Source organism: Colossoma macropomum, unplaced genomic scaffold (assembly GCF_904425465.1).
Source record: "Colossoma macropomum unplaced genomic scaffold, Colossoma_macropomum, whole genome shotgun sequence".
NCBI lineage: Eukaryota > Metazoa > Chordata > Actinopteri > Characiformes > Serrasalmidae > Colossoma > Colossoma macropomum.
Window position 1 is genome coordinate 9,774,151 of NW_023494799.1, and position 27,118 is coordinate 9,801,268.

Genomic DNA, 27,118 nt, shown 5'->3' on the forward strand with positions numbered 1-27,118 from the left:
ACTCATCAAACCGCTCCGTGTTCTAACGGAACGGCCGAACGCGGCCGGGGGACGCAGAGGGTGCAGCGTGCCGTGTCAGAGAACACTTTAAAGAATCCGAGGACACAAACCAAAGAAGTGGCCATGGCCGAATAATGTGCCCTTTTTCAGCGAATTGAACACATTGTGGGTGATGAGCCCAGCTGTTAACCACTGGAACTTTATACTCGCTCATGTGATGCTGGTGAAGACGAAACTGAAAGCTCCAGGAGCGACTGGCGTTCGATGGTCATCATGACTGTTTACCTCTGGACGAGCCACCACGTGAAGCACTGTTCTTTTGCGCATGCGGGTCTGTTTAGGAGCATGATCTGTTCAGACTGATGTCGCATACAGGTCACGTTTAAAAGATAATGTGAACAGCCAAACAAAAAAATCAGATTTGGTGAGAAAATCAGATTTGGGCCACTTTTACCTGCTGTGTAAACGTAGCCTATAGACTCAGTAGTTATTGTTTAGTTAATAGTAAACTATCCTAATCATTAGTTCAGTATTACCTACTAACTAACATATAATAGATATACTAACAGAACTGGCCTGTCGTGATGATGAGTTAACATTAGACCAGCGTATTTCAGTATCTATTCTAGTATTTAGAATTCTATTATTTGGAATTCAATCAGCTTTCCTGGGACTGCAAGACTCAGTGAAAAAACATCAGATCTTCAACACTGGTTTCCTGAAGAAGACTGGAGATTGCCAGCGATCTATAGGAACCTATGCAGTGCGACTCATCACGTCTATCCCCGAATGAGAGGCTTCAAAGCTTAAAGGAGGGTCTGTGCCTGTATTGCGGCCAAGCAGGTCACGTCCTAAGGGATTGCAGATCCTGTCCGAACAGAACTCAGGCGCCAACCCCTGGAAATGTGGTGAGTGTGCCCACAAAGGGGTTGGCTCCTAAATCCTTTATCATTCCTGTAACTGTGTCCTTCCATAGAGGTTCTTCTGTCGTTTCAGGCTTGATTGACTCCGGAGCTGAGGGAAATTTTATTCATGCCAGCCTGGTTGAGGAACTGCAACTGCAGATTCCAGTGGATCCTCTGAAAACACTGTTACGAGTCATCACCCTGGATGGAGAGCCAGTGGGAGCAGGCTCCGTTACACAAAAAAACTGAGCTTGTTAAGCTGAGCATGAGTGAAACTTATTTCTTTTTTTATCTTCAATTCTACTGAATTCTCAGTCATTCTCTGGCCGCCATGGTTAGAGAAACATAACTCATGCATTTCCTGGTTTGATCATGAAATCTTGTTTTGGTCAGAGTTTTGTCATTAGAATTGTCTAACAATTCCTTCCATTTCCCTCAAGTCAACTTCCATTGAAAGCCCTAATACTGAGACAAACAATAACATACCTGCCGAATACAATGACCTTCTAGAGGTTTTCAGTAAGGGTAATGCCACCAAATTACCTCCTCACCGTCAGTATGACTGTGCAAAAGATTTAGTTGAGAACGCTACTTTACCAAAACCTAGAGCGTATCCTTTAACCCAGGAAGAGGAGAAAGCCATGGATACTTACATACACAAGGGTGTTAGAGCAAGGTTTCATTAGACCATCCATCTCACTGGCAGCTTCTGGTTTCTTTTACATTAAGAAAAAGGATGGAGGCCTTCGCCCATGTATTGGTTATCGAGGTCTCAATCAAGTTACCAAAAAATACCCTTGTCCGCATTCCCTCATTCCGGTAGCTCTAGAACAACTCCGTGGTGCGAGGTATATCACAAAATTAGATCTACGGAGCGCTTACAACTTGGTGCGCATCAGAGGAGGAGATGAGTGGAAAACTGCATTCATCACTGCTAGGGGACACTATGAGTACTCTGTTATGCCTTTTGCCTTTCTATTGCCCCATCAGTGTTTCAAGCATTCATTAATGACGTGCTGCGAGATTTTATAGGCAAATACGTAATTGCTTATATCGATGACATTCTCATTTACTCCCCTCATCAGATTACTCATGTAAGTCATGTCCATTCTGTCTTAAAGTGTCTTCTGAATAACAATCTGTAGGTTAAAGGAGAGAAGTGCGAATTTAATTTACAGTCTGTGACCTTTTTGTGTTGTCATCAGTTCTAATGGCATTTTAATGGATGACCACAAGATTGAAGCAGTGGTGAATTGGCCCAAACCTACGATAATTAAAGAACTGCAATGATTTCTGGGATTTACTAACTTTTATCGCCGCTTTATTCGCAATTTCAGTTCCACAGCTGCTCCATTGACAGGCCTTCTGAAGGGTAATCGTCATAAATTGTTTTGGTCTCCGCAGGCAGAAAACACATTTTCCAGACTTAAGGAGTCATTTACATCTGCCCTCGTTTTAAAACACCCCGATCCACCCCGATTGACGTGTCAGAGGCAGAGTTTGGAGCAGTTTTGTCACAAAGGTCAGGCACTCCTCCTAAATTGCACCCCATTGCTTTTTATTCTTACAAACTCTCTCCAGCAGAACGAAATTATGGAATAGGGGACGAGAGCTTCTAGCAGTTAAACTGGCGTTAGAGGAGTGGAGACATTGACTGGAGGACATAAAAATCTAGAATACATGCGCAGCGCTAAATGTCTAAATCCTCGTCAAGCACATTGGTCATTATTCTTTTACAGATTTCAATTTAACATATCTTATCGTCTTGGGTCACGTAACACTAAAGCGGATGCACTTTCTAGAATTTATCAAGAAACGGACAGGGGAGACCAAGAGCAGGAACTAGAGAATATTCTACCCCTACATATTCAGATTTTGTCCATTCGTTGGGCCATTGATGAGGAAACAGGGAGAGCTTTAGAGAATATCCATATCGTATGGAATTTACGTTCCAGAGGAATGTAGAAATAAACTGATAACATGGGCCCATTCATCATTTACAGCTGGTTATCCAGGCAAGACACGCACTCAACAACTTCTCTCTTCAATAGATTTTGGTGGGAAATGATGAACATAAATTCGTATCATCCTGTTCTATATGTTCACAATGTAAGACCCCAAAGACATTAACAGTTGGTAAACTGATGCCATTACCCATACCAAATCGTCCCTGGTCACATTTAGCATTGAACTTTGTTACTGACCTACCTAGCTCGCAGGGCTTTACCACCATACTCACTATTATTGATAGATTGTATTTTGTATGTTTTATTCCATTTTCCTCTTTGCCCACCGCATCCCAGACAGCAGAGACTTTGGCTAATCAGGTTTTCCGTTATTTGGAATCCCTGAGGATATTCTTTCCGATAGGGGACCCCAGTTCACCTCACAAGTTTGGTAAGCATTCTTCGAACATTTTGGAGTATCAGTGACCTGAACATCTGGGTATCACCTTCAGTCAAATGGACAATGTGAGCGGGTGAACCAAGAATTAGGAAAGGTTTTAAGATTCTATTGCCATAATAATCAGAATGACTGGGCAAAATATCTAATCTGGGCAGAGATGGCACAGAACTCATTAATAAGCTCAGCTACTGGACTGACACCGTATCAGTGTGTTCTGGGTTACCAGTCTCCCATAGCCCCTTGGACAGGGGTCTCCTCCGACATTCCAGCTGTAGATGAGTGGATGAAGTGCAGCAAACGAGTCTGGGAAGAGACACACTGGAGGATAGAGGATGCGCTGCAAGGAAACAAAAGACAAGAAAATTAAGTCCCAAGTATATTGGTCCATTTAAAATTCTTGAAAGGATTAATGTGATGTGACTTACAAACTTGATTTGCTGCCTCAATATCGTTTCTCCGGTTCTTTCCATGTCTCCTTTCTCAAACCTGTGTTTTCAGGTTCACTGAACGAGGCCTTGACCGATAGTAGACCGGTAGTGGATGGAGCTCCAGTCTACACTGTTAGGCGGTTGCTTGACTCCTGGAGACGTTGGGTTCAGCTGCAATACCTGGTAGACTGGGAGGGATTCGGCCCGGAGGAACAGTGTTGGGTACCAGTGTATAATGTCCTGGACCCAGGATTGATCGTGGACTTCCACCCCCGACATCTGGACAACCCTGCTCCACACCCCAGGGGTCGCCCTTGCAGGGTTGTCACCAGTCTCCACCCTGTTTGTCCCTGTGGGAGAATCCAACTCCCAGAACGCTCTTGGAGAGCACATGACTGTTCCGCCAACCACTACCAATCGTCATTCCCCTTCTCCGGAGTACGGATCAGTTGCACCTGTTTCGTTTGTCACGTGAGCAGAAGTAGTTAGTATTTAAAGCCCGGGCTTTAGTTAGAATATTGCGAGGTGTTGCTTCATTCTCTTGAGCTACCGAGCGTTTTTTTCTTGTATTGCATCTTTTCTGGATTTACGACTCTGCCTTTTGTCTTTGCCCCTTTTGGTCTTGTTTGCCTGTTTTGTATTATTGTTCTTGTGTATTGGATTGTTTTGGATGTGACCCACGCCTGTTTTTTGACAAGTTGGATTCTGCGTTAATCAGGAAAGCCTATTCTTCTAACCTATCTACGAGCGTCTGATCAGTTCTGTGGCATTACACTTGATGAATTCTTCTGCTGAAGATGAAAGATGAAGATGAAATAAAATTAACTTACTATATTGCAATCATACATTGCAATATTTTTTTTCCAAAGGTAGGCAAAAACATTAAGATTATTATGTATGCAGGATTTGATCCCCAGCCACCAGCATGCAAAGCAACAGCATTCCCCACTACACTTTTTAATATCTTATATAACATATATAACTTATATAACCCCATTTCCAAAAAAGTTGGGATGCTATGCAAAATGTAAATAAAAATAAAAAAATGCAATGATGTGCAAATCATTCGTAAACCCTGTATTTCATAGAAAATAGTACAAAGACAAAATATCAAATGCTGAGAATTTGTATTGTTTTTTGAAAAATATATGCACATTTTGAATTTGATGCCAACATCAAAAAGAGCATCCCAGAGAGGCTGAGTCTTTCAGAAGTAAAGATGAGAAGGGTTTGACCACCCTGTGAAAGACTGCACGGGCAAATTGTGCAACAATTCAAGAATAAAGTTTCTCAACAAAAAATAGCAAAGAACTTTTGCTTTTCGTCATCTACGGTACATAATAACATTAAAAAGATACAGAGAATCCAGAAAAATCTCTGTATGCAAGGGACATGGCCAAAAAAGGCATGACCTTCGGGCACTGCATTAAAAACAGACACAATTCTGTAGAGGAAATTATGGCATGGGCTCAGAAACACTTCTGAAAACCACTGTCTGTAAAAATGCTGCATCAACAAATGCTAGTTAAAACTCAAACACAAAGAAGAAACCACATATAAACAGGATCCAGAAATGCCACCACCTTCTCTGGGCCCGAGCTCCTTTAAAATGGACTGAGGTGAAGTGGAAAAGTGTCCTGTGGTCAGACAAATCAACATTTGAAATTCCTTTTGGAAATCATGGACACTGTGTCCTCCGGGCTAAAGACCACTCAGCTTGTTATCAGAGCACAGTTCAAAAGCCCGCATCCATGAGGATATGAGGGTTCATTAGTGCGCATGGCATGGGTGACATGCACATCTGTGAAGGCACCATTAATGCTGAATGATACATACATGTTTTGACAATACATGCTGCCATCCAGACAACATCTTTTTCAGGGGAGGCCTTGATTATTTCAGTAAGACAATGTCAAACCACATTCTGCACGTTTTACAATAGCATTGCTCCATATTAAAAGAGTCCAGGTGCTAAACTGGCCTGCCTGCAGTCCAGACCTGTCACCCACTGATAATATTTAGTGCATTATGAAATGAAAAAATATGACAAAGGAGACCCCGAACTGTTGAGCAGCTGAAATCCTATATCAAACAAGAACTGGGAAACATATCACTTTCAAAACTACAGCAGTTGGTCTCCTCAGTTCCCAAAGGCTTTCAGAGTGTTGTTAAAAGAAGAGGTGATGAAACACAGTGGCAAACATGCCCCCGTCCCAACGTTTTTGGAACATGTTTTTGGCATCAAATACAAAAACGTTCATATATTTTTCAAAAAACAGTAAAATTTAAGTTTCAGCATCTGATATGTTGTCTTTCAACTATTTTCCATTAAAAATATGGTTTACATGATTTGCATATCATTGCATTCTATTTTTATTTACATTCTGCATAGTGTCCCAACTTTTTTGGAAATGGGGTTGTATTAGTTATTAGCCCTATTTAAGAGCTGCACAGAGTTTTGTATAAATCCGAGATATCAATCAAGTCGCATGCTGAATTTCAGAATCATAAGGACATTAGCTACCCAGCTAACTTTAGCATTATAGCTAGCTTGGTCTGACAATTCCTTTTTTTTAATTCTACCAGAAATAAACACAGTAGCCATTTGCTCATAGAATTATTTCATATTAATTTAATCAGAAAGATGGGCAAAATTCATCATTTTTATTTTTACTTGTTTTTACTAAAGCAAGGTTGCTGAGCTTGCCTGCATTCGTTCAAAAGTAGTCCTAGTCAGTTGTGCAGATATAGAACCTGTATCCTGTTTCACAGATGTACCAACAAATGTGATACAAAGCTCATACGTAGGTCTCACTGACATCATTTTTTGCTGGGCAACCAATATATGGAAATGGATGTTGTTTTGTTAGTCTAGTCTGTATTCAGTGAAGTTTTAGTCCCTGATCTCTTTGCCACATATCCTGATTCGGGCTTTATCGCTGATTTTGCTCCCTGCCCTGTTTTAGGTTCTAGCTCTGTACATTTTTTAATTCCTTCCTGCACATAAGTTTGTTTTTTAATTGGAAGGCTGTTTTGGTCTCACTCTAGTAACTTATTTAGCTCCTCATTTGGTTCTTTATGTGACTCTTGTTTCAGCTCCTATTTTTTTGTGACTAACTCTTTGTCCCTGATTGTTGTCCACTCTCTACTTTTGATGACAGTCCTTTCTCTATCCCCAGTCCACTTTCTGTCCATTACCCTAACCTCAGACATTGCTCCAGACTTAACTTTGAAGATTACACCAGCTCTAACCTCAGACATTGCTCCAGACTTAACTTTAAAGATTACACCAGCTCTAACCTCAGAGATTGCTCCAGCCTTAACTTTAAAGATTACACCAGCTCTAACCTCAGAGATTGCACCAGCCCTAACTTTACAGACTGCTCCAGCCTAGAGCAGGGTAATGTGACAATAGAAACTATTATTGTGATAAATTATGTTACAATGCATACAATATTCTTCTCTGAACCTTCTGGCTGGCATCCATTTACTTGCCAGCAGAAGCTCTCCACGCTGCATGGTGCAATGTCCTCTCTCTCACCATGCTGGCTCACCAAATACACAAAAAAAACACAAACTACACATCTTTATACTAACAAACCATTACATCTAATCACATTTAAGTCACTTTTTAGGAGGGGGCGCACCTGCCATGAGCCTCTGCCGGGTCAAGATCAAATGGAAAGCACTTCAGCTTTCTTCTTATCAAAAAACTGCCATAGTACAAAAAAAGCATTTAAAAAAGGTGTAAATATAAATGTTGATTTGCTTACTTGCCTATGAGGACAAACATCCAGTTTGCCTCTGGTTCTGTAAACAGTACACATTTCCATCTACATATATTCTATCAACAATACTGAAGAATAAAAATGCTGCATGGCTCAACAGGGACCTCCAAATCAGGCAGAATTAGCACCGTGAAGAAGAGTTAACAAAGGCACTGAATTAGATAAAAACTTTGAAATCATTTAAGTGAAATATTTTGCATTGTACAAACAGTCCTGAACATTATGGCTTGCAAAATGTTGGCCTGATTGTCTGTACATTTCTGTGTGAAGTTGAGTTTTGTTGAGTGTTTGAAGCTGAGACTAGAACTGGTGCAATGTTTGAGGCTAGCGCTGAAGCAATCTCTGAGGTTAGGGCTGAAACCCTGTGTGATCTTTCAACACAGTCAGTAATGAGAAGTGGGCCGTACATAGAGACAGAGGCTTGATCAGGAGCAGAGAGGAGAGGCCTCTCAGTGATGGAGATGACAGCAGGAGCTGCAAAGTCTGAAACTGGCATGCACTTGGGAACAGGTCAGAGATCAGAACTATGTTATCTGAGAGAGAATCTAAAGCCGTATTTGAGCTTGATGAGTATTACCAGAGGAAGTCCGGTAATGTAATTTGTGCATGATTTGGCGGACTGATTCTTACGGAAAAAGCATCTGTGTAATTTCCCCACATAGCCTGGATTGAAATATCAACATGCAACCATTTACATCAGCATTATGTGACGGGTGCAACACTTCCAAACAATAACAACACATTGTGTGGCTGAATGAAATGCAACACTGGATGAGGGAGGAGACTCCACATCTCATTTCAGTGTGGGTGACCCACATTATCAACAGCAATTCAAAATGCTGGTGCATAGTGCACAGTTACAGCATGGATTTCAGTAGTGTGGTCATGGACTTTGGGATAAGGAATTGGGTCAATTTAGCTCCATTTTAGCTGTTAGCCTTGTCTTCAGGTTTCAAGAAAAAGAAAAATATTCTGAATTTGGGGAATTGTAGAAGGTAAATCATTCCAGAATTATTACTTAGTAGACTGATAAAAACTACCAACACTGCAGATTCATACTGGATTAAAATCTCTGATCTTGTTGGTAATCAATCAAATTACAGCACCTTCCCAGATAAAACTAATCCAGCTCGAATAGGGCTTAAGAAAATCTCATCAGGACCTGGAGCTAAAATAGTGACAAGCGTATATCAAAAAAGACATGACTAAGGCAGAGAGAGGAAAACAGAGATGGGCCTAATCAGGAACAGGGACTGAAACTTAATTATGGGGTAATTCTGAGGTACAGAGACAGACTTAGATCTAGACAAGAGTCATGAACTAAACCAGGTCTGTGGCTTCTGCGAATGCTGGATCAGCGAACAGTGACCAAAGGTAGAGCACCAGGTGGAGTCAAGAAAGTGAGAGCATATTTTTGAGTGAGTATTTTTAAAAAAGTGAATAAAAGAAGACATAGGGAATAAAGGGAAGTAAAAAAAAAAAGGATTTAAGTTGTCCCCCCCCAGTTGAGTTCCTTCACTGACCTTGTTAAAATCTCACACCCTCAAGCTCTAACCTGACACACTGCTCTAATGTCTTCCAGTTTGAGTGCACAAGTTTCCCAGAGTATGTCTGGAGAATTGCAATTATGAGATCTAAGTATGGTTATGCACATCAGTGAACTTCTTGAACTTGAGTCTATCACGCTTTTGAAATAGGCCTAAACTTGTTCATAACAATAAAGCTGTTACACTTCCTTTTGACTTGTAAATGTACCTGTTTATATGAAACCTGACTGTAACCATGAATCCTGTAAATCTTACAAGAAAAGAGAAGTTACAGGCTGCGAATCCCCTCCTTTTCACATTTGAGTGACTCATTAACAGAATTATGGAGTAGCTATGAGAACAACGACATTGTGATATTGTTTGGATAGGGGACTTAGTTTAGTAAGTGGCTAGATCAGCTTGAAATTATGGCTAAGATTGTGAACACTGTTAGATATAATTTGCATAATGCAATTGCAAATATGACAAAATTAGCAATTTCTAATTTGTATTTGAATGGAAAAAAAGGCCAGAATAATTATGAAGTGACCTACTCTGCTTTTTTAGCCCAAATTTTAACCCTGATTTGCCCCTGTCAACAAATTTTCACAATCTGAAATGACTTTCCACGTTGGCGAGCTTGATCAGAAGAGATTGATGGCGCAAATGATTTGGTAGTGTAAGAAGAAAAATGAGTCAATCTTTACTCTTCCTTTAGCTCTGGAGTGATCAGAGGCCTGCTGATGTTTTCAAAAGTAACCATTTTCCTCTCAAGCAGCTCCCTAGCAAGGCTCTGTGTTGTGAAGTGATGGAATAAAAGGAACCAGGGAGCACAGAACTGTGGTGAATCAGCTGGTGGTGCTGCTTTATTTGCAGACTTCTCTTGGTTGGGTCACAACAGGCAGAAGTTTTTTTTACCTTCACAAAACAAAACAGTACTGTGACTATAGGGAAACAGCACCACAACAAGGAACAAGAGGAACAGTGAATGCGCACACCGCCACCTACTGGTTAAAACTGTGAATAACACCACTTTACACAAACGTTCAATTTTAAGGGCTCAACTTTCAACAGTTCTGTAGTGTAAGATGGTCAGTGATTCAGGCAATACTGATTTTTAATCAAATGAAGAATTATTTTGAGAGAGCTCAATTTTTCATTGGTACAGAGATATTTATCAAGTCAATGTAAAGAAAAAAGATGTGGTCATTGGGCCCCATTCAATAATTAAAAAAATAAATAAATCCTTTTAAGACCCACTGCAATGAAACCTCTTCAGTGGTGTTTGAATCCATTTTTTCTCCCGTTTACTCAAACACAATATCAAAACCACAAAAACCAGAATCAGAGACTGTTCAAAATATTCAAAAACCAAGATGGCTTACAAAAAAAAACAGCAAAAGTACCAAAGCGTATGCAGAGTTCAGTAGAAAGTCCAAGTAAACCATGAATCCAGCAACAGTTGTGATATAAGGCTCTGTACACAGATGAACTAGCAATACTTCACAGAGAGTATATGTTTGTGTAGGTCCTTATGAAGGGAATTAGATGAGCTGCAGGTGAAAGAGATCAATACTCAGGTGAGGCTGACCTCTGGTGTCAAGGGCGGGTATTACAACTGACACCCACTTATGCAGTAAGAACAGAATCCACACACACTCAAGAGCACAAAGGTGCGAACAGTTCTGCAGTTTAAGAGCACGTCATGAATCTGACATCAGTTCCTTACATTGAAATTCATGGTGAATTAATCATTAGGCAGAAATTTTAAATATGAAATAACTTGCGCTAATGCAACCCCACCACCACCTTCATGTGCCTCACAGGTGTTTGGCCTATTGCCTGAATACTGAATACACTGTCATAAATGTATTCATTAAAGTATTCCGTAACAGTACATTAAAAAGTAATGTATATGGAAAACATCTTAATTCACATTGTTCCTGTTGTTTTTGGCAGTTTTCTTCATTAAATTATTCTGTTAATATTTTTCATGAAAAATTCACATCATTAAACAAAGTTCCAAAAATTCAAACAAATTTTTTCCTCTCTCACCACCTGTTTCAGTCCACTGCTGCTCCCACACTCCCTCGAGCAGGACAGTACAACATTGATGCTAAATGTATTACTCACAAAAATGTCCACTACTGAGATTAATATCTGACCATCAAATTGATTTATCAGTCTACTCAGGATTTAGCAGAGCTCAGTAACACTGAGATTAATAACTGATCATCACATTGATTTATCAGTCTACTCAGGCTTTAGTAGAGCTCAATAACACTGAGATTAATAACTGATTCATCACATTGATTTATCATTCTACTCAGGCTTTAACAGAGCTCAGTAACACTCAGATTAATAACTCATCACATTGATTTATCAGTCTACTCAGGATTTAGCAGAGCTCAGTAACATGGAGATTGCAAAGCGCAGTACCTTTATACAGCTTATATTCTTTTCAGAAGACTTAGCTTTTCAGAGAAATCTGCAGGAATATTTTACCTCAAGTTCAGTCTTAGAAGCTTACGTTTCCTTTCATAATCCAAGTAATCCCAAACACATTCAGTGATGCTTAGGTCTACACTCTACATCAACCTGAGGAGGTCAGTCAGTCCATTATTCTTAGAGAACACCAGCAGCTTCATTGTGTGATTTGCAAACATTCTTTTTTTGTATATTTTGTATGAGCTTCTCAACAGCTACACACTCTTTCAGACCCACAGTGTCGAATTGTCTTCTCACAGTGGGAGAATGGATAGAAACTGATCTTCTCCTACCACTCAAAGATGAAAGCTTTAAGTACTTTTTATCTGGTGGCAACATTTTAGGTGGTCTACCAGGTCTCACAGGGCTGTTATGGGTACCACTTTCTCTGTATCTTCAAACCATTTTTCAAAACTTCAGTTTTGGAAACTTCTGTGATATTCCAATTTTTTTCCTTTTCTTCTGGAATGATCTTTCATATCTTTGGATGTCTTTGTACAGATCTTTGCTGTATGATAACTCACCTTCTTCAAAGCACAAACTTTACTTACAGCAATTTATTACATTTTAAAGGACCCCCACCATCTCTGTAAAAAGAAGTCATGCAGATGCAGGTTAATCTGTAACTATTCAATAGAGTAAAGCTCTGACTTCAAAGCTTATTTGACAACTATAACAGACCAACAATCAGGAACCTGGACCATGACTTGGATTAATCTGGCCTTTGTATTCAGATACACTATCTGTATGTCAAATATGTGCCTGGGGATTCCACTCCTCACCTCTAGAGGTCACTCTTACCACAACACTGAGTAGATCCACAGACCTGTAACCCTTCTCAGTTCATTTAAATAACCCCCATCTCTCTCTCTGAAATCTTGATAGTTCATGCAGTTTTATTAGTTTACTTGTTTATTTTCTTCACATTTTCTGTCTTTTTGCTTTCCTAGTTTTAGTGACTGAGCCACATGGTTGCTTTGGATTTACATTTAAACATTTTGCCTTTTTGCTACAAATTTAGTGATGGTCTGTGAATATCTTGCTCCCTTTCAATTTCTTATGTGTGCATCTCCAAGTCATAATTAAACCATGGTAATGGGGCTCAACATGATCTTGTTACAAGAATGTCTAGGGACAACCGTGAGAAATTTTGGGCTAAATGTGGGTGGGAGTGTGATCTTATTAGGGTAGGAACCAAAACCACACCTTGAGGAGCAGGAGCTCAAAGGTCCAATTGTGAATGTTAAATAAGTTTTCTCAGTAAAAAGTACATATTTGTACCTTTTGATTACCTAATATTTTAAAACAGAACACTGAAATAAAAAGCCTGGACTGAGAAAATATGATTTCAATGGGTTATGGTACAATTATGTTCCCTGATGAAAGGTACTGAGATGTACCCCAGTGACAAGAGGGCACTGCCCCAGTGACAGTTGAGTATCTTTTTTCTGAGAGTGTATGGCTGAAAATTCCAGCAAAAACTCCTATCAAGCATGTAGATTTATTGTATGTGCAGAGAACTCGTTACAAATTAACAGTTCTATTAGCTAACAATACTGTTTGTGTTAGACGCCCCAGAGTGTGTGAGGCGGGGCAACAGTTATGTTTTCCTGAGACAGGATATATAAAGAAAGAAGACGGTGAGACAGTGGTTTTCTGTTCAAGCTCCCAATTGCATTTTTTTTCTTTTTATTGAATAATCTTTAACTAAGGCTTTGGTCTTTCATTGTCCTTTGTGCAATTTCACAGTTTAGCTCTTCATATAAAAGTATATAGAGAAATCTTCATGTATGAACACTCAATAGAAGCTTATTCTAGTCCTTCACATAGAAGTACAGTTAGACATGTCTAATATACATGTAGTATAGGAGAACTACTGTTCAGAAGAAACACTGGCACACATGCTCCTGCAGAAAAGAATGGTGTTCTCTTTTCTAAAGATGAGAGGTACGCAGACTGGTCTACTTAATACTGTAGTATTTTAGCAGTTGTCCCATTTGTAGGTTGGTGTACAAATTGGTTCTGATCAAAACACACGAGGGACATCAGTCTGTACAGTGTGGTGTGATGCCCACAGTCTTCTCTGAGGATACCTGTTTCTGTGAATAGAAATGGAGAACATAATCCGTTATATTGTTGAGACTGCACAATGTTTAGTGTATTTCACTACTGTTAGAAGTGTTGGAATACACTACATCAGTTATCAGTTCACCAGGAACCTTGTAAGACTCAGCTATTGAGCAATTAATGTTGAATTGATCAGTAATTTACTCTAAGAAACCATAGTTGCTAAGTAATTCTCTATGAGACTCAGTAGTTATTGTTTAGCTGATAGTGAACTACCCTAATCATCACTATTACCTACTGAGTAGTTAACTAGTAGTCCTTGGTAGTTAAGAGTAGTTACTTAAGTGCATTAAGCAGCACTACTCATTTGTTCCTGCTTAGTCCCTGATTAGTTACTTATTAACTACAAAACGGTATTGTAATGTGTTACCAAATCAACTAGACTAGGTGTTATGAGATTACATTTTAGCCCACATTTCAAATTCTAACTACGCCATGAAACAACTATTTCTAATATAAAACTCTGAATAGACAGACAGACAGACATTCAGACAGACAGGACTCTTTTGGCTAAAAGCACTAGCTGAAGAACACTTCAACTTTGTCTAGAATAAATACATCCAATTACACATCCTACACTTACACTGTGTGAAACTGAGAGATCACCTTGGATTTATGTAATTTCCAGTCATAATGGCCATACAGTACAAGTTATTAATTTTTCAGTGTCAGGACAAAAGCAGAACATTTAATAGTTATATCACACATTTAATAGATGTATCACACTTTTCTTAATGCTTTATTACAGCTTACATTCTGTTCAGGAGACTCAGTTTTTCAACAAAATTTGCAGGGGTATTTTTCCACATCTCCAAAGGTCAGTCTTAGAAGTTGGGTTAGCATTTACTTCTCATGATCCAAATAATTCCAATTACATTCAATAATGTTGAGGGCTGGACTCCGGAGTGGACAGTCCAATGTTTATTGTGCAAATCGCTGTTGTCGGAAGAAAACCTTGTATCTCCAAAATGGTAACTTCACAGGAGAAGGAAAAAGCCTACTTTACTTGTAGTGTAAATCAATGAAACCACACCTTTTTGCAAGTAATTTTGGTTTGGTCCATTCATCATGAAATTTACACACAATGTAAAGGGAAACAGGTGTTGTCAAATGTCAAAAGCTGAAAAATGGCGAAAATGGAGATACAAGGTTTTCTTCCAACAGCAGTGAAATGTTCTTCTTTATTGTCTATTTTCTATTAAATTATCTTGCATGTGGGGGAGCTGGTGAGCCGGCAATGGAGTAGGACGTGTTGAGAGTGGCTCCTGCCTAACTTCCTTTAAACTTTTGTTTTACTTTTGTTTTTAGTTTGAGCTTTAATTGCCGCATTTATGGCCGCCAGTCTTCGTAAATACAAATACAATGCCACTGCAAGCAGTAGGCCCAAAGCCTCCAGATCGCAAACTACTGCTGACCGCTGCAATTCACCACCAAGCCCACAGGCAGAGCCAAAAATGGATGATGTGCCTCTGAAAGCCGAGGTCTTCACCTCATTGAGAATGGACATTTCTGCCATTATCAAGTCACAGCCAAAGTGCACTTGCGGAAGAATTAAGCTCTCTAAAAGAACAAGCTAAAAGAAGTCAAATCCGGAATTGCGAACAGCACAACAACCATTCACTCTGAAATGGACGCTATGAGGAATACCATTAACAATGTGGAAGAAGGTTTGTCAACATGGTCGGACGAGGTAACGACACTGTAGACTATAGTGGCCGGGCTCAAAGACGAGGTAGCTAAACTGAGGGAGAAGTGCAAGGACATGGAAGGGAGGATGTGGAGATGCAACATCCGTATCGTGGGTATTGTGTAAGAACCTGGCTCAAGCTCTACTGTGGCAGTTTCTAAGCTACTGAAAGAAGTGCTACATCTGGAAAAAGACATTCTAGTCGATCGCTCGCACAAAGGCCTTGACCCCACGAAAGCCCAATGGAAGGCCACGAGTTATCGTTGCCAAACTTCATTACTATCAGGACTGTGTGGATGTGCTGCGCCGAGCCCAGGAGAATGGACCGCTTCACTACAAAGGAGAACAGATTGCCATCTTCCCTGACTATACTGCGAGTGTGGCCAGGGTTCGTGCTGCGTTCAGTGATGTCAGGAATCTTCTTCGAGGCTGACGGGACAGTCACTATGGTATATTATTCCCAGCTCGACTACGCATCTCGAACAATGGAGACGTCAAGGAATTTCTGGATCCAGTGAAAGCAAGGGCGCACGCGAAAAATATCATTACAGCAGCAGAGCATCTATGCCCCAAACATTGACGACAAGACCTTTTTTATTAAACTTTTCTCTAGGCTTTCAAACATGGATTCACATCATCTCATTTTAGGTGGGGACATAAATTATGTACTTTCTCCTGGCTTAGACTGCAGTCCCTCTATAGCGGGATATAAGTCGAAATCGGCCCAATCAATTAAATTCTTTCTTAAGATATATGGCGTGTCGGATGTATGGCGATTCTGCAATCCCATCTCTAAAAGTTACTCTTTCTTTTCCCCGGTCCACAAGATGTTTTCACGGATAGACTATTTTTTTTATAGATAAAAAGCTTCTCCCTGTGGTAACTGACTCTGAATATCAATCCATAGTCATTTCAGACCATAGCCCCCTTTTGATGAGGATGGGCATTCCGGGTGCAGTATCTAATTACTGCCCATGGAGGCTCAACCCCCTTTTTCTTTCCGAAGAATGTTTTGTAAATTTCATAAAATTGGAGATTGAATTTTTTCTCGCCCATAATCAGACCCCTGGGGTGTGGTAATCAATGGTATGGGAGGCGTTAAAAGCATATTTAAGGGGGCCAGATTATTTCATACTGTGCAATGTGTAAGAAAGTGGAAAATGAACGCCTCAGGCAGTTAACAGATGATATTTTGAAGCTGGATACAGTATACAGTCATTCGCCTGCCGATGACATACTTAACCAACATTTGATACTTAAAATGGAATTTGACCTTCTCTCGACACGTCAGACGGAAAACCTCATTTTAAAAAGCGGAACAAATTTTAGCACATCAATTACATCAAAGGACCGCCAATCAATATATCTCTGAAATAAGTGATGAACAAGGTTTAAAACATAATGACCATAGAAAAATAAGTTCATGCTTCCACTGTTACTATTCCTCCCTTTACACATCAGAGCCACCCGATGATGAAACCACGTTAGAGCATTTTTTTCATAATCTTGACATCCCTGGAATTGACAAAAATTTAGCTGCGGAATTAGAAAATGATATTTCCATAGCAGAGATTATAGAATCGATTAGAAGTATGCAAAGTGGTAGATCGCTGGGACCGGACGGCTATCCACCTAAATTCTTTCAGAACAACTTGCCCCACTTCTCTCTGTGTTTCAGGAATCGCTGGCATCTCAATCCCTTCCTCCAACTATGCACGAAGCAACTATTTCACTCATCTTAAAGAAAGACAAGAATCCTCTACAATGTAATTCATATCGCCCAGTGTCACTCCTGAACACAGATGTAAAGATCCTTGGAAACTCTTAGCCCTCCGCCTCGAAGTATCTCTTCCTTCCATCATTTCTACAGACCAAACAGGCTTTATGAAGAACAGGTACTCATTTTTTAACATAAGACGTGTTTTAAATATTCTTTTTAATCCATCTTCACCACTACCACTGAGATTTTACTATCATTTGATGCGGAAAAAGCTTTTGACGGGGTGGAATGGGCTTTTTATACCCTTGAAAAGTTTGGTTTTAACCCAAAATTTATAGCTCATATTAAGACTCTATATTCTTCCCCATTAGCTGCTGTGCATATGAATAACAAACTATCTACGTATTTTAAATTACAGCGTGGTATGAGACAAGGGTGTCCACTGTCTCCATCCTTGTTCCTAGTCATCAAACCACTTGCAATAGCTCTGCGACAAAATAGGCATATTAAAGGAATTAATCATGGAGGTCAGGAGCACAAATTATTGCTTTATGCAGATGATTTATTGCTCTATATATCAGACCCCCTGTCAAGCCTACCCAGACTGCCAGATTTGTTTAGTAAATTCAGCAAACTCTCTGGCTACAAAATAAATCTTTCTAAAAGTGAGCTGATGCCAATCAACGAGTCTGCTAAGAATATTTCTTTTAATTCAACTCAATGTGAAATTCAAATATCTGGGTATCTGGATCACACATAACTGTAAAGATCTTTACAAGACCAACATTCTACCCTTGATATCTTGCTTGAAACAGACATTAAACGTTGGAATCTACTGCCCCTCTCTCTTTGTGGAAGGATTAATACAATTAAGATGAATGTGGTCCCCAGAGTTTTATATGTATCTCAAAGTCTTCCTATCTTCTTGACAAAATCTTTCTTCAGATTCATAGATACACTGATATCAACTTTCTTCTGGAATAATAAACTCCCTCACATACGGAAATGCATATTGCAGAAACCACGTTCTGTGGGTGGTATGGCACTCCCAAATCTTCGTTTCTATTATTGGGCTGCGAATATCAATGTGCTGATGTATTGAATGAAGGATACAGAGGGCTTAGATACCCCCAAGTGGTTAATGTTAGAAAGCCCAGCTTGTAATTCCACCTCTGTATCTGTCTTACTGTGCTCTAAACTCCCATTGGAAAAGCCTATTTCTTGTTACAGCAATAGCCCCACTGTTGCACAATCAGTAAAAATTTGGACCCAATTTAGGTGGTCATTTACACTCAACAACCCCTCATTATTCACCCCCATAGCTAAAAATCACATGTTTATCCCCTCAACATCAGATGGAGCATTTAATATCTGGTCTAACAATGGGGTCTCATCACTACAAGACCTTTATATAGACAATAACTTTGCATCCTTCGAACAACCGGTGATCATATTTTTTTAGATACTCACAGCTTCGGAGCTTTGTAGCCTCACATTTTGACTGTTTTCCTCTTTACCCTCCCACGTCATTGATGGACTCTATCTTCAAACTCAGGAAAGGTGTTAAGCAGTGTATTGACAGGATATATCCGTTTCTCATCTCTCATAATTTGTCAGCTTTAGATGACTTAAGAGCAGGTGGGAAGAGGACTTAGATGAACAAATTCCAGATGAGACTTGGCAGAAAATTCTTCGAAGAATGTACTCATCTTCAATTTGTCAAGGCATTTTGTCATACAGTTCAAGGTAGTACATCGACTTCATTGGTGTAAGGTTAGACTGTCCAAAATTAGACCTGATTTGGACTCTACATGTGATAGGTGCAAGCAAGACCCTGCAAGTTTACTACATACGTTTTGGACATGCCCAAGATTATATCACTTTTGGAAATCTATTTTTTATACTCTCTCTAAAATTCTGGAAGAACCAATAAGCTACTCTCCTTATATTGCATTATTCGGTGTTGCACCACCAGATACCCAAATGAATAATTATAAATGCAACGTATGGGCCTTTTGTACTCTGCTCCTAATTATTCTCAGTGGATCAAAGAGGTTAGGCAGTACCTCAAGTTGGAGAAGATGAGATACTCTCTTCATGGATCTTTACAAAGATTTTTTAGGATTTGGCAGTCTTTCTTAACATATGTGGATAAAATGGAAGTTGAAAATGTAGCTTCATAATATGTATTTATTTTAAGTTTAATATTTCAGTTCTTTATAAAAGCTGTAAAGAATCTATACAGTTTCTCTTACTGAGGTAGGTCTGGAAGGTGGGCGGGATGGGTGTGTATGATGGGTAGGTTTGGGGTATGGGACTGCCTTTCTTTTGTATTTTGTGAAATCTTTAATAAAAAGACCTTGACCAAGATCTTGTATTTAATATCTTCAAAAATATCTATTGAAAATGAATAACTTGTACTTTATGGTGTTTTTGGTTAGAAATTAAATAAATACAGGATGGTCTTTTACAGAGTACAGTATGTACACATACACACAGTACAAAGACATCTGTGCACACTTTCATACAAAAGCAGACATAAACATATTAACATTAAGTTAATATTGCAAGAGCTACATAATTACCTTTAAGTCGAGATTCTAAACCACAGAAAAAATGGACCAATCTACTGATGTCACAGAGGTCTGTAAGCTTCCGCTTCTCATTTCTAAAGAAAAGACGCACATCAAACCACGATAAAGCTACTTCTTCTTCTTCTTCTTCCTCTTCTTCTTCTTCTTCTTATTATTCTCCTGTTGGCTGCTCTGCTGCCACACCTGAGTCACTCTGGTGAGTGTCACTTAGACCTTGTTAATACTTGGCATTAATATCTGTCAAGTGATCTGATAAGGCTGATGAGGATGAACAATTAGAGATATGAGATGTACCTAGTAATGTCCAGCAAATCCTTGTTTTCATGTACAAACATTGAGACTGCATAGATTGCTAACACAATTCATAAGCAAGCAAAAGAGGAAACGAAGAAAGAAACTACACAGTGGTGACACAGTTGATTAGGCAGTCTTTCCATGTTGTCATGGAGACATCAGGACACTTTAGTGTCTACACTACAAATGTTATGTGGCCATATGTGTCCCGAGGACCTCCAATAGTGGTTTGAGTGACTGGATCACAGTGCATCTCGACACACTAGACATTGTTCATGTTTCTTGTGGGCACAAACTTCAAGTAGATTGGTTTGGTTTGGTGTGTGAAATGCAAATTAAAACAGAAACCCGTGATTTGTAAAGGCAAGTTGACCTGTATTTCATTTAGTATGCTAAATATATAAAATATATAGTTCCTTACAAAAAAGTCACATGAATTTCATGTGTTTTGGAAAACGTCACATGTTAAAAATATGAAATTGAAATATGAAAAATATGCAATCATGGGAAAACGTGTTCACATATAACACACCTGTGAGTGCTTGTAAATGTGGTTTTTGCACACTTCATATATGAAATATATGTAACCTCTCTGTAAGGAATGTTTCACCTTATCAATCTCATTGTTTTATGTAAACAAATGATCATTTTGGAACTGATGCTTGCAAATCTTTCCAAAAAAAGATGGAACGTGGCCAATTTAAGACTAGGAACATTGTGAAACGTCATCTTAAACAGTTGAGGCAATAGGTAGAAAACTTGGGTATCAAGCAAGTATCTAAAAAAGGCCTAGTCCTCTTAGTAAAGATGGCCCAAGGCCTACCAGTTTGCCAAAAGAATAATCCAGCAGTTTGGGAACAAGGTTTCTCAGCAAGCAATTGCAAGGTTTTTAAGTATTTCACCCTCTACAGCAGTGGTCACCAACCCTGGTCCTGGAGAGCCACCTTCCTGCAGAGTTTAGTTCCAACCTGTATCCGATAAGCTGCCCTGCCCCTTACTTATCTCTAATACATCTAATCCAGCGAATCAGGGAATTGGGAAGAGGTTGATTAGTTGGAGCAGGTGTTGCAAAGTGTGGTTGGAACTAGGCTCTGCAGAAAGGTAGCTCTTCAGTACCAGTGTTGGAGACCACTGCTCTGTAGTTTATAATGTAATCAGAAGACTTGGGAATCTGGAGAAAACTGTGCATAGAGGACAAAGCTAAAAACAACAACCTGTGACCTTTAATCCCTCGGCAATGCATTAAAAACTGGTATGTCTCTGTGATGAATTTCACCACATGGGCTCAGGAACGCTTTGACAAACTGTTGTCAGTAAACACCATTCCTCAATGCATCCACAAATTCAAGTGAAGACCGTACTATGCACAGTGGAAGCCATATGTCAACAACGTCCAGAAATGTTGCCAACCTCTCTGGACTCAAGCTCAATTGAAATGAATAGATGCACAGTGAAAACATGTATTTTGGTCTGTCAAGTCAAACATTTCAGATTGTTTATGAAAATGAACGTCATGTTCTCGGGGCCACAGAAGAAAAAGATGTTCCAGATTGTCACCAGCGTAAAGTTCAAAAGCCAAGATCTGGGTGAATTAGCGCCCATGGCATAGGTAACTTGCACATCAGTAACACTTTACAGTACTGTTTCGTAGTTAATCAGGAAAAAGTAACTAATTAGGAACTAATCAGGAGTGAATAAGTAGTGCTGCATTAACTTTAAGTAACTATTAAGTATACTATTATATTAGTATACTATTAACTACCAAGGAGTTAATCACTCAGTAGGTACAAGTGAACTAATGATTGTTGTTTTTTTTTTTGTTTGTTGTGTAAATATACACTCATTCCATTTTTGATGCCCAAAATACAATTCATCCAGTTTTGAAAGCAAACTTTTATGCCATTCTTCCGTTAGACAAGTCTTCACTTGCACAACCAAAAGAGGCCTTCATTGTGGGTTTTTGTACTTCTTAATTTGCCACATTGTTTTGAAATAGGAGATCATTCTGGACTGCAACAGCTATGTGGTTTGAACATGTGCAGAATGTATTTTTGTATTGTCCCTGAAAAAGACGTCATCTAAAAGGAAGCATACCTTGCTCCAAAATGTATTTTTCAGTGTTGATGGTGCCTTCACGGATGTGCAGGTAACACTACAATACTGTTTCATAGTTAATAAGTAACTAATCAGGAACTAATCAGGAATGAATGAGTAGTGCTGCATTAACACTTCAGTAAATACTGTTAACTACAAAGGAGTACTAGTTGATTACTCAGTAGGTGATAGTGAACTAATTATTAGCTAATAACTACTGAGTCTCATAGAGACTTACTTAGTAACTATGGTTTCTTAGAATAAATACTCATACATTACTGATGAATTCAGCAGTAATTGCTCAATAGCTGAGCCTTACAAGGTTCCTGGTGAATGTAGTGTATTCCACTAATTCTAGCAGTATTGAAATACACTATACAGCGTGTAGTCTCTAAAATATAAAGTATAATATTCTCCAAAAAACACAATGAAAGTATCAATTGGTTGTGCAGGTAAAAGCTTATCTAACAGAAGAATGGCCTAAAATTTTGCCTTTAAAACTGGCTGAATTGTTGTATTTAGTCCCCAAGAAGCATTTTTAAAAGGAACTTTTCTGGAATGTCTTGGGCTTCTAATATGAAATGAGTGTATATTTGCAAAAAATATAGTTTCATAAGATACATAAGATACAAAGGTGTTTTATACTGTCTTCAATACACATTTGTACATTTTGTTTGTACATTTCATAAACATGAATCAAACTTGAGAATAAAAGTAGTGAATTACAGCGTGACATCAGTTTACTTTAAGTAATTCACACTGAGGTGAATTTTGAGAGACAAATACATGCAGAAAGTATGACTATAACTCCTCCACCTTCTTTCTCTCTCAGCCAGTGTTGTGGTTGGTATAATAAATGGCACAGAGGCTAAACCTCACTCCAGACCCTACAGGGTTTCTCGTCAGAAAAAAGGAAAACACATCTGTGGTGGTTTTCTTGTGTCTGAAGAATTCGTCATGATGGCTGCGCACTGTCAGAAGTTGTTTGGATAGTAAATTTAACTAATGAACATTTTCTTTTTCTGCATTTAGCACTTCCATCCTTTCCATTCTTCTTAAAGAAATCTTGAAGGTAAAACATTAAAATTTAGTCTTATAGGTTGGCTGCATTTTCTGCATCACATCATACAAGTAAATGCAGTTAAATTTCCTTTGCTCAGTAACAGCTTGTGGACAACAATACTTCCTTTCAGACAAAGTGTTTATCTGCTGGTTACATCATTGTTAAGAGTCCATTTTCTTTGTATCTTTGGTTCTTTTTTTTAACTGCAGTTTTGAAAATTCCTGTTTTTAGCTATTATTTTCTTTTGACTTTCCACTTCCTTATAGAGGCTAGAAAAGTATTAAATGAAGGGTGGTCTCTGACTTTTACATAGTAAAAGTAGTCTCATAACTTTTTACACAGTAGTGTATAGTCTCTTATAACTTGTCTTATTCATTTTGTTCTTCCCACAAAAATAATTCACTTATTGTCAATAAAATAGTTGTACCCAGAAGGAATTAACTGACAGGAATAAAACTGGGTGGGTAGGTTTGACATCATGAGACTGTAACATATGACCAGTCAGCAGATGCTTGTGGTTAAAAAACACAAACAAAGCTTTACTTGTGGACTCAGGCAAGTATAACATAGTCAGCAAACAGGCATGGGTCAGTTCCAATATAAACAGCAGTAGAGAAAGGGCTACCATAACAGACAGGGGGAAAACAGTGCAAAGTCCAAAAAGCAGGCGATGAGTCAAAACCATAAATCCAATAAACCAGACAAAAGTACACAGGGGCAAATCCAAAAACAGAGTCAGAGAAACGGAAAGCAGGTGGTCATACACATGATAGATAACAACAGGAAGAATGCTCAGTAGTTTCTCAAAGGAAAGCAATACCTCACAATGATTCTAGCTATAGCCCGGGCTAAAATACCATCTATCTGAGTCAAATGACACAAATGCACAGGTGCACAGCATTAGTATTCAGGTGATCTTGAATGGTGATAGGATGATAAGGATCTCTGCGGAGTCATGTGAGCTGGCTGACGATCCTGGGAAATGGAGTCCGAGTCATTACTGGCCAGCGAAGGAAATAGCTCCATCTCCTGATTCCCCAGTGTATTTTGTGGATTGTAGTTTGTTGGCTGACTAGCCGAATGAGTGACAGAGACATGTGAATGATTGAAGTTTCACGCTTGGCCGCACGTGGCGTAAGCAAGGACGGGCCTTATCGTTGTAACTGACTGACTATATAAGGTTGTCCTGTTGCGCATGCTTTTCATTCTGACTCATGCTGCTGTGTTGGTAGCATCCTTTGCAAGCGAAGTGTGCCTCAGAGAAGAGTTCGAAGGCAATTCAAACGACAGCCCAACGTTATGTTAATGATGAGAAACCAGTGACCCACAACAAGCTGCATGGGATGGATTATCGCAGGACACCATTAGGAACCTCTACAACACCATGCCGAGACATCTGACTTCTGTATGTGTAGCTCAATAAATATTGCCCATATCAGTCTAAATTTTAATCATTTATTGCTCCTGGTAACCTTTATCATCCTTGTGAATAGCACTTCCGTCTGGGTGCAACTATTCTTCTGACAATGAGTGTACAATTTAACAAGAAATTAAGTAAAACCTCAATTCCAAGAAAGTTGGGATGCTATGTAATATGTAAATAAAAAGAGAATGCAATGATTTGCAAATCTCATCGACCCATATTTTATTCACAATAGAACATAGAACACATATCAGATGTTGAAAGTGAGACATTTTACCATTTCATGAAAAACATTAACTTATTTAGAACTTGATGGCAGCAACACATCTCAAAAAAATTGGGACGGGGCAACAAAAGGCTGGAAAAGAAAGTGGTACTAATAAAAAAACAGCTGGAGGAGCAATTTGCAAAATAACTCAGACGACTGGTATGAAAAGAGCAATTTAGAGAGGCAGAGTCTCTGAGAAGCAAAGATGAGCAGAGGTTCACCAATCTGCAAAAACTGCGTCTAAAAATTGTGGTTCAATTTCAGAAAAATGTTCCTAAATGTAAAATTGCAAAGACTTTGGATATCCCACCATCTACAGTACATAATATTATCAAAAGACTCTGGAGGAATCCCTGTACGCAAGGGACAAGGCTGACGGTCAATATTGGATGCTTGTTATCTTGCTGTATCAGCTGTATCATGCAAAGAAGAAGCCATATGTCAACATGATCCAGAAACGCTGCCGTCTTCTCTGGGCCAAAGCTCATTTAAAATGGATTGAGGCAAAATGGAAGACTGTCCTGTGGCTTTTGGAATATGAAATTTCTTTTTGGACACAGATGCCGTGTCCTGCGGACTCAGGAGGAGAGGGACCATCCAGTTTGTTATCAGCTCACAGTTCAAAGGTCTGCATCTCTGATGGTATGGGGTTGCATTAGTGCCTATAGTGTGGGCAGCTTACACATCTGGAAAGGCACCATCAATGCTGAACAGTATAAAGAGGTTTTAGAACAACAGATGCTCTCAGCCAGACAGCGTCTTTCAGGGAAGGCCTTGCATATTTCAGCAAGACAATGCTAAACCACATACTGCATCAATCACAACAGCATGGCTTCACAGAAGAAGAGTCTGCTGAACTGACCTGCCTGCAGTCCAGACCTTTAACCAACATTTCACCAACTTTTGGTGCATCACAAAACAAAAATCCAGCAAAGACCGAGGACTGATGAGCAGCTAGAATCCTACTTCAGACAACATTGGCACAACATTCCTCTCCTTAAACTCCACCAATTGGTCTCCTCACTTCCCAGACGTTTACAGACTGTTGTTAAAAGAAGAGGGGAGGCTACACAATGGTAGACGTGGCCCTGTCCCAACATTTTTGAGATGCGTTGCTGCCATTAAGTTCTAAATGAGTTAATGTTTTTCATGAAATGGTAATGTCTCACTTTCAATATCTGATATATGTTGTATATTCTATTGATAAGAAAATAAGGGTCTGAGATTTGCAAATCATTGCATTCTGTTTTTTACATTTATTTACGTTTTACATAGCCTCCCAACTTTTTTGGAATTGGGGTTGTACTATTATCATTATTTAAGTACAAATAATGTAAAGGCCTTTCAGTGCAGTTACAAGAGCTATTAGTGGGCCAAAGCACAGCATCTAGCATTCTAGCTGGCTAATTTTGGTCTACAAACACTAATATAATTTTATTCAAATATTATATTTTACAAAGTCAGTGTCAAGTGTTCAGTAAGGAAACATGAATAGCATCTAATGTTAGCTAACTGTTTGAAAATGCAGTGTGTAGGTCAGCTGGGTGTAATCTGGGTTGCAGTGGAGGAGTGGAGCTTCGCAATATACTGTGCAGTCTTGTCTTGCTAGGCAAATTATTATCTTGTCACAGCTACGTGGAAAAGCCAAAAAGAGCAAAACTGTAAAATGGATCTCCATCCCTAAAACAAAGGAGGGCATCAAGGCCAACTCGGTCTGCAGTGTAGCTGGCTGGGGAAGAACAGGATCCTTCAAATCTGGTAGCAATCATCTTATGGAGGCCAAAAAAAAATGTAAGAAACTTTGGGAGAACCTTCTGACCCCAAGGATGATATGTGCACTTCATCCTGGAGGATCTTGCAGGGTATGGGAAAATTATTAATACAGGCAGTGTGGATTATTGTGTTGACCCAACACTGAACAATAAACCAAAGTAAATAAAGTGAGGATAGTAATGTGTTTCATTTGTGTGTTGTTAACAGAGAGACTCTGGAGGTCCTTTGGTGTGTGGGAATACTGCTATGGGCATTGTTTCCTTCGGTCAGAGGAACAAGTGTGATGCACCCATGAAGCCAAAGATTTTTGCCAAAATATCTGCATTTCTGCCCTGGATCAAGTCCATTATTAGGAAAGTTTAATCTGCATTTGACGAAAACCAAAGCATTCACCACAATTTCATCTCAATAAAAGCATTTTGCAAGCATATTATTTGATGACAATGTATATGAGAAATCCTGTGGAAATTCATCCTCACACTTCTGTATGATAAAGTGTAACAAATGAAGTCAAACATCAAGGAAGGAAAAAACA

At 39.2% G+C, this 27,118-nt stretch overlaps 1 protein-coding gene across 1 annotated transcript; it reads left to right on the forward strand.

Annotated features, from left to right (window-relative positions):
• Positions 1-19,821: 19,821 nt before the first annotated feature.
• Positions 19,822-26,962, forward strand: LOC118819282 (granzyme G-like; the record flags this gene model as incomplete). Its single annotated transcript, XM_036587000.1, has 5 exons — positions 19,822-19,855; positions 22,889-23,029; positions 24,352-24,415; positions 26,420-26,672; positions 26,791-26,962. Coding segments are annotated over 5 exons (648 nt in total), but the record flags the coding sequence as incomplete, so codon positions are not given.
• Between the last annotated feature and the right edge of the window lie 156 nt (positions 26,963-27,118).